Below are 14,574 nucleotides of genomic sequence, written 5' to 3' on the forward strand. Positions count from 1 at the left end.
TCTTGGCGATAAGGGTGGTCCTTTTCCTCTGGGTGTAAAGAAGACACCTCTCAAATGAGGGCCTTATGACTTACTTCAGGAGAAAAGGGCCAGGAGTAGGTCAGAGTGACTTTCCTGCGTCTTCCGTTTTCTCAAACTGCTTCAGCTTAAAATATTCAGCATGCCACAGTGCTATATTTTGAGGTGGCGTATTCTGAACCCCATCACCTATTTTATTAGAGGGCAAAGGTTACAGCACCCGCCTTCAACCAATTTATGTATAGGCAGGTGCAGTTACCAAAAATAGTCAAAAACAACATATAATGTACTTAAAAGTGTAAAGAAAATACTTTCTATTCGAGTACATGCCTATGGATGAATTACAGCGATCTCAGGTTGGATTTTGTTTAATTAAAGTATAATTGACATACAACACTATATTAGTTTCAGGTGTACAACATAACTGATTCAACATTTGTATACACTGCAAAGTGGTCACAATAAGTCCAGCCACCGTCCATCACCATACAGAGTCACACATTTTTTTTTCCTTGTGATGAGAACTTTTAAGATTTACTTTCTTAGCCACTTTCTAAGTTGCAATCTAGTATTATTGACTGTAGTGACCATGCTGTATGTTACATCCCCGTGACCTATTTATTTTATGTCTGGAAGTTTGTACCTCTTGAACCCCTTTACCCATTTCACCCACTTCCAATCCCCCTTCCCTCTGGCAGCGACCAGTCTGTTCTCTGTACCTCTCAGTTTTGTTTTGGTTTGTTTGTTCATTTATTTTGTGTTTATATTTCACATACAAATAAAATCATATGGTATTTGTCTTTATCCCACTTATTTCACTTAGCATAATACATCCATCCGTGTTGTCACAAATGGCAAGATTTCATTATTTTTTATAGCTGAGTAGTAGTGTGTGTGTGTGTGTGTGTGTGTGTGTGCGTGCGTGTGTGTGTATCACACCTTCTTTATTCCTTCATCCCATCAACATGAAATAATTTGCATGCCAGCAAGGCACATTCTGGGGATACTCATTCTGGACCCATACAAAGTATTATGGTTTCCTGTCTTACACTGAAGTCATCAATCCATTCTGAATTACTTTTTTCATATGGCGTAAGATAGTGTTCTAGTTTCATTCTTTTGTAGTTTTCCCAGCATCATTTATTGAAGAGACTGTCTTTTTCCCATTGTATATTCTTACCTCCATTGTCATAAATTACTTGACCATATCCGTCTGTTCATTTTTCTCAAGGTGGCTTTAGTGATTGGGTTCTTTCTTGGTTCCATACAAATTTTAGGATTGTTCGTTGTATTTCTGTGCAAAATGCCATTGGAATTTTGATAGGGATTGCATTGAATGTGTATATTGTTTTGGGTAATATGGGCATTTTTGCAATATTAAGTCTTCCAATCCACAATCATGGAATATCTTTCCATTTGTATCTTCCTCAGTTTCTTCCATCAGTGTCTTATAGTTCTCAGTGTGCAGGTCTTTCACATCTGTTTAAAATTTACTTCTAGTTATTTTATTCTTTTTGATACAATTATAAATGGAATTGTTTTCTGAATTTCTCTTTCTAATTGCTTGTTGTCAGTGTTTCAATATGCAACAGATTTCTGTATATTGATTTTGTACTTTGCAATTTTACTGAATTCGTTTATTATTTCTAACAGGCTTTTGGTGGAATCTTTAGCGTTTTCTATATATAAAATCATGTCATCCAAAAATAGTGACAGTTTGACTTCTTCCTTTCTAATTTAGATGACTTTGATTTCTTTTTTCCCTTGTAATAAAAGACAGATTAATGAGAGAAAACTAAACAAGTTTATAACATGTATACCTCATGGATACATGGGAGATACTCAGGTAAAAAGGAGTAGCTCCCTGAGGTAGCCTAAACCATCAGCTTAAATACCATCTTCAGCTAAAGACAAAAGAAAGAAAAGTGTGAGGACACCAGTTATAGGGGAAGGAGGTTACCAGGAAAAGCACCATAAAACAAACGGTAAGCTTTGTTGTGTGCATTTAAATCTGCGACTTCATCATTGATGCCCTTGTTCCATTGGTTCATCCTTCTCTTCTTGGTAAAGAGAGGGAGACACCCTTTCAAATGGACATTTCCTTTATAAGTATAAATGTTCCTTTCAAAAGGCCCTCCTTTATTCGTTTCTGTGGTTTTCCTGTCTCTGCTGTTTCTCACTCAATCAGCTCAAAATAATCTGTGCTGAAGAGGCTTATCTTGGGGTGGCATATTCTGCCACATTTCACTACATTCCAACCCTAGGTGGATTGAGCGCCTTTTACCTAGTTTCCACAACTGTAAAATCTGAATAGTGGTATTTCCCTGCTTCTTTGATAAGGTTGTTATAAAGAATGTGGGACAGAATGGAAGGAAAAGTATATCTTAAACAGCAAAGTCCTATACAAATGCCAATTGACAATTATTTGTAATATTAGATTATAAAGTTCTTCAGGGTCTGGGTTAGGCTTTCGTGATCATTGGCTCCACACGGGGCTTATCTTAGCATAGTACTAATCACTATCTCCTGTATTGTGGCTGCTCAAAAAATAAAATGAAATAAAAATGTCCTAACTGAAATAAAGGGATGAAAAGGAATGATGGTGTTGAGTTCCTTTTTACCTGCAGTCCCGAGTAGGATTTGGTAATGTGCTTGCCGCTGGGAAAGATTCAGTGCTAACTCATGCTGTCCTTTTCCGAAGTAGTCACTCTGAAGATAAGTGAGGGACTTGGAAACTGGGCTGCTTTCCATTTATTCTTTTGAAGATTAACCATTCCCAGAATTTTTCAGATTGTCTCACTTCGGTACACAGACAGAATTTCCGAAATCAGTTTCTGTTCTAGGAGAACAAATGTAGGAAATTGTGTATCACTACATGGACATATTTTAGCTGGTGAAAAATTGTGTTATGATAAACGGGAAACACACAATTTTTTTTGACATTTATATCTTTGGCTTTTTCTGTGCTGTACAGATGTTGAGCCTTCTGAAATATACAATTTAGTACTTTGCATTGCTGATAGAGTACAAGTGACCTTTGCAAAGTGTTTCTTCCTAGTAAGTCTGGCATGAGTCTGGTTTATTTGGGTAAGAGAGACTAGAAAACAAAAATCTCACTTTCATTCTGTGCTAAAAAATGAAGAATTGTCTTATTTCTGCAATTCTTAAATAGGATGTTTAACTCTTTTTAAATTACAGTTGACATTCTGTATTCTTTTATATTAATATCAGGTGTACAGTATATATAATTTATGCAGTGATCCCCCTGACTAGTCTATAGTACGCACCTGGCACTGTGCATAGTTATTACCGTATTATTGAGTATATTCCCTATGCTTTACTTTTTTTACATCCCCGTGGCTAGTTTGTAACTACCCATTTGTACTTCTTAATCCCTTCACCTTTTTCACTCTGCCCCCGACCCCCTCCCATCTGGTAACCATCAGTTTGTTCTCTGTATCCACGAGTCTGTTTCTGTTTTGTGTTTTGTTTGTTTCTTTGTTTTGTTCATTAGATTCCTCATATAAGTGAGATCATATGGTAACACTTTCTTAAAAATCAAAAACTACATGGTGACATTCTCAGAGGTGAAATCAGAATGCGTATGTAGCATTACATATAACTCTTTTGTTGGTAAAAGGAAAGCAGAGTTAAGTCAGAAATGCATTAATTCTTTCAGGTCTACTGACATCAAAATGGACTTGAGGGTTGAAAGATTTAATGTCACTTATTAGGAGGGAAAAGGTTGTTGGATTGCTAATGTGGATGCTAATACTAAAGTTGCAAAAGAAAGAACATAGGTGGGGGGCCATCTCTCTTGTAAAATCGCATTGTATCTCATAAGTGTCAGCTGCAAAATAATTTTCCAGAAATGGTCTGATTTCCCCATTGACTTCCATTGTACAACTAGAGCTGTGTTCCCATGGAAAATGAATTTGGCCCCAGGTTATAATAAAACACACTGAAGAATTCAGAAAATCTTAATAAAAGCAAGTATTTCAAGACACAATTATCAGTATGCAATAAAATAGCACTAGCCCAAGATATTAATACACTATAGTGGATCTTAAAATAGCATGCCCCAAACTGTGGTATTCTTCTTCTTTCTCAAGTCTATTACCTTTCCATTTAAAGATATTTTACTTCTGTGATTATTATTGATGTTTTATAGATTTAACTCTAATGTTAGAAGGTGGACTTGGTTTCCTATACTCTTCATGGTTAGCCTGCTTACCTTTCTCTGAAGCATTGTTATCAATTAACATTCAGAAGTTATTAGCCATAGAAGAAAGGCCAGAAGGGAATGCCTGAAAAGGTTCACAATACTTCTTCCTGTGTTGTTGAAATTTTTAATTTACGTAGTTACGTTTTTATATTTTTAAGTCCCCTAAAGAAATTATTTTCTATAAGTATATCTTCTATAATCAGGAAGAAAGTATTGCAATTTCTGTCTTTAAGTATAAATTTACACATAATGAGATACCTTCAGTCAGACACATTTATATATTTGGTTCATCTTGTGCTTTGATAGTAGTTGTTGTTATCACATTTTTGAGAAAATTTGTAAAACAATGATGTAATTAATATCTAAATAAATCAGCATCACCTGGGAGCTTGTTAGAAATGATAGTGCTCAGGCCCCTGGGCTCGGGCTCAGCAGACAGCAATCCTGGTTTTAACACGTTGCGTACGGCAGGGTTTAAATCCCTCGTGAAGATTCTCGTGATCCGTATGCAACGTGTTAATAAGCCCTTGTGGTGTAAGGTTCTAGAACTACTACAGAACCTCTTTCTCTGTCTCCCTTCCCTAGCCCCTCGCGCTTTTTCCTCCTCCTCCTTCCTTCCTCTCCTCACGTGGGACACACACTCACTCACTCATAACCTATATGTAGAATTCACTGTAATCTCTCTATATAGGATATGTATATTAACAATGAGATAATATATACTTTATATAATATATATAATATATACTTTTTTCTAACTTTTTTGTTGGTGTTTGTTTCTACCTTACTTTATTCATAAAAAGGTAGGAGGCAGTTTCAGGTATTTATACTTATGTGTTTTCATTTAGCAAACCTGTTCTGCATGGTTCCACATGAAACACTTCTGCCTAATTTGTAGATTTTTGAAACTCCCTGATCGATATAATGACCACAGCAACTTGTTATGGGCTAAATTGTGTCTGCACCAAATTCCTGTTGAAACCCTAACCTCCAGAACCTCAGAATGTAACTATTTGGAGATAGGGCCTATAAAGGGGTGATTAAGTTCAAATGAGGTTCTAAGGGTGGGCCCCAATCCCATGTGACTAGTTTCCTCATAAAAAGAGATTAGGACAGAGACAACACAGAGGGACCATTATGTGAGGACACAGGGAGAAGGCAGCCATCTACAACAAGCCAAGGAGACTGGCCACAGAAGAAACCAAACTTGCCAACACCTCAGTATTGGATTTGTAGCCTCCAGAATTGTGACAAAATCAATTTCTGTAGTTTAAGCCAGCCAGTCTATGGTATTTTGTCATGACGACTCTTGCAAACTAATATGTAAGTATTTATCGAAATAGTGGTAGAGTTCAATCTGAACATCTGGTGATTGCCCTTGAGATACTATTGGATCGTGTTCCTTAACGGCAAGCTACAGCTTTACAAAGAGTGCCAGAGACCAGTATGAGAAACTGCTCACCATGCACAACAACATGGTAAAGCTCTATGAGAATCTTGGAGAATACTTCATTTTTGATTCTAAGACCGTGAGCATAGAAGAGTTTTTTGGTGATCTCAGCAACTTCCGAACTTTGTTTCTGGTGAGTAATACATCTGAAAGCACTGCAAGGCCTGTTGCTTTTGTTTTTATGTAATTTCTTCTTTTGGCATTTTATGTAATTATTGACCATATTGATTTCATGTTATAGCCCTTTAACAGGAATTGACAGATATTTTATACCTGTGACAAGGATAAAAATTGTTGGCTTGCTTAATATATAATGGGGGACCTAAATGAATTATCTTCAAGTTTAGGTATGCATGGGAATTTTTCTAAAGGAAGTTTATAGAAAACGAATGAATTGGTGGCTTAAATGGCCCTGATTTTTATAACACATAATATTGTAATTTGACCTCGCTTTAAAAGTCATATCTAAAATAGTCTTTCACTTAATACATAAATGCGGTGATTTATGAACAAGTTTCTTTCATAGTCTAGATGAGAAACTGATTCTAAATTGGACTGTGTAAGTGACCTTGAATATTGAATACCTAAAGTTTCTTTCAGAATGTGGGCTCTTGTTTCAAACTGTAACTCTTTGGGATAACAATAAGCATTAGCATTAATCGGAGGGGGGCGATCAGGGTGCCAGTTATGATGCTAGCGGGAAGCAAAAGCTTCATTGTATAAATGCCACGAATATACCTCTCTGCATCAGTGAGAGTAGAGAAGCACCAACTGTGATTATGACAGTAAATAAAGATAGTTGATATCAAACAGTTAAAGGTCCATATACTTTAAAGAAGGAATTCTAGCCATTATCCTCAGCAGGAAGATCAATTAGCAAACTAATTCATTGGGGTTTGAGCTGGTTCTATCTCCAGGGCAGTTGTTTGCTAAGTAAGGCTCCCTCTCTTAATTGATGGTGTTGCCCATGAAAGCATTTGATTTTGTTACGATTTGCAAATATGCTTATGAACAGCATTTGCTTTCATCTACTGACTTAAGACCTGGAGCCAGAGCATACCCCAGCTCTGGTCATAGAAGCTAAGCCAGAAACTTTCACAGGTATGATCATTTGTCTTCTTTTTGGCTGAGACTATCAGCTTATTTTGGTCTTTGGTCTTTTCCCCTTAATAGAACACATTTAACTTGTTAGCTGGCCAACAAGTAGTAAAGTGTGTTCTACTGGTAATGAGTGATCAAGCTATTTTCAACACTTAAAAGTTATAAATATGATATGAACACCCAGGATTATTTTCGAAAAGAAAAAAAAAGTATGTTGAAAAGGAATGGGGACAAGAAAAGACACTTTAGTTGACAACTGAAAAGGTGAATTTTTGTAACATCAGTGTCTATGGGTGAATGGGGAAAAATAAAGATAATTAATATTGTCAACCTCTATTAAAAAGTGCCTTGTTTGAACACACTGCCTGTGCCCCTTACCTCCCCAATAAGTAGACACAGTAGAATTTAGTGTACTTCTCCCATGTTGCAGCACCTGATGAAGGACAATTTCTGCATAACAGCCTATGTTTAGTCATATTGGCCAGATGCTTAAAAAGCTTGCTAAGAATTATACTTAAACAATACTTCTCCATCATAATTTCTTTTAAAAAATGTAAGGATATCATTGTTAAGACCTGATTCTGTGTCCTCGTGCTGTCAGTAACAAGCTGTGTGATTGTAGGTAAGTCATTTATTTTTCTAACTGTTTATTTTATTCATTCATTCATTCATTCATTCATTGACTCACTCATTCAGTACGATGAAGGGAATGTACTACCAATCTCTAAATTTGCTCTTATTTAGTAGTCTCTGAGTCATGGTCAGAATTTCAGAAATAGAGTCATGTGGATTACATACATAAATAGGATCTTTTGTTTTTGTTTTGTTTTTTTGTCTACTGGCTTCACTGTACATGTAGCTTGAGTACAGGGAGATAATTTGTTACAAATCGTTCCCATTGTAAATAAATTGACATTCTGAAGTACGGTTTTGTGGATGTTTAACTTCTTGAGAACCTGCTACTGTGTTTCCCCGAAAATAAGATCTAGCCAGACAATCAGCTCTAATGCATCTTTTGGAGCAAAAATTAATATAAGACCCAGTATTATATTAATTATATTATACCCGGTCTTATATTGTAGTAAAATAGGACTGGTCTTATATTAATTTTTGCTTCAAAAGACGCATTAGAGCTGATTATCTGGCTAGGTCTTATTTTCTGGGAAACAGGAAAGATTGAGTTTGGGAGCTTTCAAAAGAGGTAACCAGCTCCTACAATGTGTCCTGGCCAGCCACAGCCATCAGTCTTACAGAACGCTACTATAGCCGCTTCTATCTACAAATCATTATTCACTGACCGGCATGAAAACTAGGGCTGCAACTTATGAGCTGTTTTGACCTTGAGTTGATTAGGTAACCTCTCTGGGCATCGATTTCCTCATCTGTAAAATATGAACAATAATTCCTGCCATGTCTTCCTCACCACTATGTGAAAAGAAGTTGTAGCCTATGCTATGCAGGTGGAGGGCATTATTAGCCATTCTCTGTCCATCCATTCGATTATTATTTATTGAGAACCAACTTGATTTTGGTATTGCTTTAGTCTAGTGATAAGAGGAAGAGAATAGTCTCTATCTGTAAATGGAGGGACACTGACAAGTAAATGCAATATAATTTGATAAGTGCTGCCATAGGAATATGTCAGGGTACTACAGTAATCCTCAGGGGGAACTTCCTAACCCTGCCTGAGCTGGCCAGAGAACCCTTCATAGAGAAAGTGACATTTGAGCAGAGTCTGGAAAAATCCATAGGACTTTGACAAGCAGACTTTGACAAGCAGATTTAAGGGTTTTTACACCTGACCTATAAGCCGAACACTCCTAAATCAGCATCACCAATGTGAGTTAATCATTTGTGCCGACCATGTTTCTGTTTCATAGTGAACTTCAAGTGATTTTGTTCTCCCACGGGAGGGAACAACCCTGAAAGAGAGACACAAATTTTAATCACCAGGAGTTCCCATTTTCGTACTGCTTTGTATGTTTGGCCTCGGGGTTCTTAGTGCTAAAAGCATATTGGACTGTAGAGATGGAAGCAATAAAATACCAGTAGTGCTGAGAAGCAAATAAGAGATCTGATGCATGAGCTACAAAAAATTACTTCCAAATGAGATCAGAGTTTCTTTTTTGAAGATCTATTTGTCATGTGTAGCATAAACAAAATGCACTTACCCAAAACTCTTCCTCAGAGAGATATCCTGTAAAGGATGGGAAAATGGAATTAAACAAAAGGGGTTGATATTATGGATTAAGATCTGTTTCAAAATAATCACATTCAAATTAATGAAAGCAAAATTGGGTAATCTTTATGAGATGGTGCTCTATTAATTATTCATATCATTCGTATTATAAATTCCACTAATGAGGATATTAAAGTTATTCAAGATGAATGTCCTGTATATTGGCATGAAGATATATGTAATTGGAAACATTTCTAAGTTCAGAATTAAGATGCTCCTTCTAGTTAGCTTCTCTGAGATCATCAGAGTTTTAAAAACTGCTTATAATATAGGTGAGATTAATTAATAATCCCGAAATTTCCATTGAATGTTTTGTAGAAGAAAATAAAATTCCATGTTTATGTAATGTCTACACATCTTTTTTGCTTATTCTCCTTTATGTTTCAGTCATTCTACCAGTTCAAATAGTTGACTGCACAGCCTTTTTCCTTCTGAGATGTTTTGAATAGAATATTCAAAATCACTGAACCTTATATGTTTCAGCACCATGCAGTACCTTGCTTAGGCATAAAAATTAATTTCAGCTGTTGGGAAAGTGTTCGAGGCAAGTATTATACTTCAGTAACTTTTATAGCTCCAAATAAATTACAGAAAAAATATTTTTTTCTTTTTTAAATCTGTCAGTTTCCTGCTGCTCCTGTGTGTTTTTGTTTTGTAAAGAGAAATGTTTTACCCAGGCACTCAATAAATATTTGTTGTATGAGAGAGTCTTCATTCTATATACCATATACTAGAAATATAGGAATAGGGCTTTATAGAATTAGATTCATTGACATAACTTAAGAAGAAAATGTTACCATTACTACTAATCTTGCTTGAAGATTTCTTCTCAACAAAATAAGTGTTTGCTACTGTTCATTTGATAAATTTTAATTTTTTTTTTAAATCAGGACTTTTGTTGAACAATGTTTGAACAGCTCTTAAATGAGTGTTAAAATAGCTAAGTGCTGGGAGGCTAAGTGATATCTATAAATTACAGAGTTTTAGACCATCGTTTAGTCTTGTCGCTTCTACCTTCTAAATACCTTTTGAATCCATCCATTTCTCTCCAAGCCCACTGACACTGTTTTAGTTCTGGGCCTCCGCCGTCTCTCAGCTGGACTATGATGATGATGTTATGGCTGGTATCTGTGTCGACTTCTTTTACCGTTTCTAACTTCTAATACATTCCCCACATTATAGTCAGAGTAAAACTAAAACCTAACAAGATAATTTCCTGACTTAAAATTCTTTAATGACTTCCCTGTGGCCTAAGGATAAAATCTAAGCTGTTTAAAATTAAAGTAGTTTACAAAATCAAAAGAACTCTGGTTACTTAAAGGGCAGACCATCTAAGGTTGGCTGAATTGAGCCATAATCACTTAGCATGAACCCTCCTCCCAGACTGGGAAAGGTCAAGTATGGGGAGTAGAAGCAGCAGCAGAAGACAACAGCAAGTACCCAAGAGGATTTGAGCATCTTAGAATAGAGAGAGACTTAGGGAGCGCGGTATCAAAACTAAACGAAGGCTCAGAGGCAAATGTATGTTGTCATGATGCCTTGATTTGCTTAATTGCTCCCATAGCTCCTAGGGCATGGGGAGTTATGACAACTGAGGTCACTCTTGTCTTAAATCTCAGTTTGGGATGTGCTTCCTTCCCCCCTTAAGTAATTGTTCCTTTAAAATCTAAACTTGTGTGAGAGCTCTTTGTGTAGGCATATTGGCTTATGGAGATGCTTAATTTTGAGAAGCTCTCATCTCCCTCAAGCCATTTTCCTCTTTATAAGGCCTCAATCATGTCTAAATCGAAACTATAATTGGAAAGCCAAAGTGAGCATCTGCATTTAGTTAGACTCAAATGACTAAATTGACAATACACAGGACATTTTACTCATTCATTAAAGGCAATTTGCCTTTAAAGAAATGAGGATGAATTTTTGCATAAAAAGATTGCATATATAATTCCTGATCCAAAAAGACTTAAGTTATTTTGACATATTTTTAAACCTTCAATTCACAAAGCACTTGACATTTAAAGGAAACTTGAGTGCAGCATTATAAAAATTGTGGCCTTACATAAGAAACTAAATGTATTCTTTAACAAATAAGTCTTAATCAGTCATATAAACTGTTAACTAGAATCCCATCATCCCAAATCTCTACTAAATGCCTCATAAGTTGACGTGTCTTCACTTTGCCAATAAAATGGTAATTAATACTATGAAGATGCCCATGAGAAACTGCGAACACCCTGATGTGTCTCTTGACTAATATAGTTTTATTTGTAAGATAAATGTCTCCAGGTTTCATCATCTGTGAATTCAAATGGGGGTCACCTTAGTAACAGTGATTCCAATATCCCACACTATCTCTTCTTTACTCTTTACCCCCACTGGCAGGACTCCAGCTCCTTGCAAAGTTTCCACTCCCAGAAGTACATCTCGAGTTACCTCCCGTGGGCTCAAAAACATGCCATCTTTCGTCAGCACCTGACATTTGTCCATGAGTATTTGAGTGCCTGCTCTCCTAGGGTAATGAGCATATAGCACTGAACAAACAAAAGAAGGCCCTGCCCTTCCTGACCTGTTACAGCTCCAGCTCCCTTTTGCTAAATACCTTTTGCTGACAAAGTTGCTTCAGGTTGGCCTTCAATGAAAATGCCTACATCTGGGCTGAGGTTGCAGACTCCTACTGCTCTAATTTTACCACCAATCCTTGCAGTACCACAGTGGTATTATGCTCAATGCACAGATAGCCGTGTTTCCCACAACCCTTCCTAAAAACAGTTCCTTTTGCTTCTTTCCTGACCCCTTTCCCCTTGGAGGCTTAAAAAACATTTCCAGTCCTAGAGACCTCAGACCATAAACCCCACCATCGCCCCTCTTCCTCCCTTCTGTTCAGGCACCTAGGCATGTATCTTCCTTCTCATGGAAGACAGGGATAAATAAAGTACCAGCTTAAATCCTTTCATGCAAATAGAATCCCGAGGGTCCACCAACTCCCTCTATTTAATCTCACACACAGAGATAATTCCCTTTGAGCCCAGCTGGGACCACCCAGGCTACATAGCTTTAGGTTTATTTTGATCTAGTGCAACTCTTTGAAAATAGGCAATCCATGTAAAATATATGGTAACTCTATTAAGCAGAATATTTGACCAGAATACTTCATTCCACAGCTGTGCCAGAGAATAGACCTTACTGTATTATACAGACGTCATTGAATTCTTCTTTAGAAAAAGATGTCACCTTTCAACTGTTGTATTCTGTTTGACTCTTTACTTTGGGCCAAAAGTAGATGTCTTGTTTTTCTGATACGATTGTTGCTTGTATAAAAAAGCTAAATATTATAAGGAACTAAAGGAATATGTAATGATGGCACACATGGTTTAAAGAAAACCCCAATTTCCCAATATGATAGAAGTGCCTACTGGTATGTATAGTTTTAAAATATCTTACACATTTTAGATTAATATTATCAAATTGTAAAATATAAATATTTCTAAAAATATTTCTATAATTTGTCGGAATTATTTATGACAAGCTGAATATTGCCCTTTAAAAATCTAAGGCAACATAATAGTTAACACTGAAAAAATTAACAAAATCCATTCAAGTCTTACTTTTCTTATTAAAGTCTAGTAAGAACTAGAACCAGGAAACAAAATGCAGTATCTTTAGTTCTAGCAACGCCTCACATAGAACTTTTCAAACAAGTGTTCCCCATAAATAAATTATTGTTGAATTCTAGCCAAACACCAGGAAGTAGAAAAGTTATGAGATCAGCAGTAGGTATACAAGCTGACCTCTTCCAGTGAGTGGCCTTGAGATTGGCCAAAGCTATTGATTGTTATCAAAGCTCGCCTGTTAACAAATGGAGCAGGAAGATCCCAGAGGCTAATGCTGCTGGCACCACCCTCTCAACCTACTGAGTTTTTCTTCATTTTGCTTCATTCTCATTTGTTTGTCCATCCGCTAATCTTTTACCAGAAAAGATGCCTTAGCTAGTAGGAGGCTGGACTGTCTCAGGAACCATGCCCACGGAGCTCCTTTTGCCTGCTGTGCTCACTCCCTCCTCCTCCTGCCTCTCTAGTTGTTTGACCAACTTGTTCAAGTAACTTCATCTAAGAAGCCCTCCCTAACGCTGCCATTTTGGCATAGATCACCCCTCTGTGTGCTTTCATACCTCCATCCCCGCACAGTTTGCCCTGTAACATGTTCACCTCCATATCCTCTGTGATCAGCACCATAATTAGCTTATTCTGGGTGGAGCACAGTGCTCATCACTAAGGACATAGATGAATGAATAATAAATTAAAACAATGAATGGATTAAACAACCAAGGATGAAAAAAATCAGAATGTTGGCCCTCCAGAGCTCACATTCTTGTAGGAAAGGCCGTCGGAGGAGCAAATATGAGTAACGAAATAAGATACATATATACAAAGAGCTTGTGTGCGCAGAGGAGAGAGGCATTTCTTTTGTGGGATTTGAGGAAGGCTTTAAAGAGGAGGTGGCATGTTAACTGGGTCCAGTCATTGTTTTCCTACTGTGTGGCCTTTCACATTTAAAGGTCTTTGCTTTTTGTTCTTCCCCACCTTATTTGGTGTTTATGTTTAGTTATAAACATATTGTTTCCTAGTTTTCCACGCTGACTTCAAAGTGGAGAAACAGCAATTTCATGTCCAGGGAAGGTGCACTGAGGTCATTATGATGATCAAAAGGGTTCCCATCATATGCTTGGATAAGCAGTAACCAAGCTTCAATTACTTCTTATGACTGACAGCTGTCCTGAGCAATAGGCCAATCCATGCAGATTATCTAGGTCAAAATCAGTTGCTTAAAGACTGACTTGTGTCCTGTTACTTTAGGGCATTAGTCCTAACCCACGGCAGCTTTTGTCCCCCGAGGGACATTTGGCAAAGGCTAGAGACATTTTTGGTTGTCAACAACCAAGGAGGAGGTGCTATTAGCATCTAGTAGGTGAAGCGAGGGATGCTGCTAAACATTCTACAGTGCACAGGACCGCCGCTCCCCTCACCCCAAACAAAGAAATGCCTGGCCCAAAATGTCAGTAGTGCCGATTAAGAAATCCTGCTTAGGATTATCTGCTAAAGATTTTTGTTTTTAATTTTCATTTGGCAAACCGATGTGAGATGATTCAAATTAGTATGCAAAATTTGTACTGGATAAGTTAATAATGCATCTGTCACATTAATATAATGATAATTTCAATTAGCAACTTGATCACTATTAGGTATTGTTTTAGTTGCTAATATTTTCTATATCATTGAAAGATGTCCTAGATCATATGGCTTGTAATATTTTTAATTCACGTGTGTAAATTGTAACAAAATTGGAAATCAGAGGAAAAAAAATCAGCTGAAATTCTACTACCCAGAGATAATTAATATTAATACCTTGGCATTTATCCTTCCAGGCACTTCTCTGTATATGTACATAGGTATTCAGATGGTGAATATAGTTTTTTAAAATAATAGTACAAATCTTGTGGAAATTTAAGCCCTGAAATTTATATTTCCTTGTAAAAATCCTAGTAGC

At 36.8% G+C, this 14,574-nt stretch overlaps 1 protein-coding gene across 4 annotated transcripts in view; it reads left to right on the forward strand.

Moving 5' to 3' along the window:
- DIAPH2 (diaphanous related formin 2) overlaps nt 1-14,574 on the forward strand; it is an 823,692-nt gene that overhangs the window by 597,266 nt on the left and 211,852 nt on the right. For all 4 annotated transcript variants that reach the window (XM_019756670.2, XM_074323226.1, XM_019756672.2 and 1 more), the window contains one exon: nt 5,662-5,826. In XM_019756670.2, coding sequence (XP_019612229.1) covers nt 5,662-5,826 — 165 coding nt within the window. The remainder of the gene's footprint in view (nt 1-5,661; nt 5,827-14,574) is intronic.

The sequence above is a fragment of the Rhinolophus sinicus genome, chromosome X, assembly GCF_036562045.2.
Source record: "Rhinolophus sinicus isolate RSC01 chromosome X, ASM3656204v1, whole genome shotgun sequence".
Taxonomy (NCBI): Eukaryota; Metazoa; Chordata; class Mammalia; order Chiroptera; family Rhinolophidae; genus Rhinolophus; species Rhinolophus sinicus.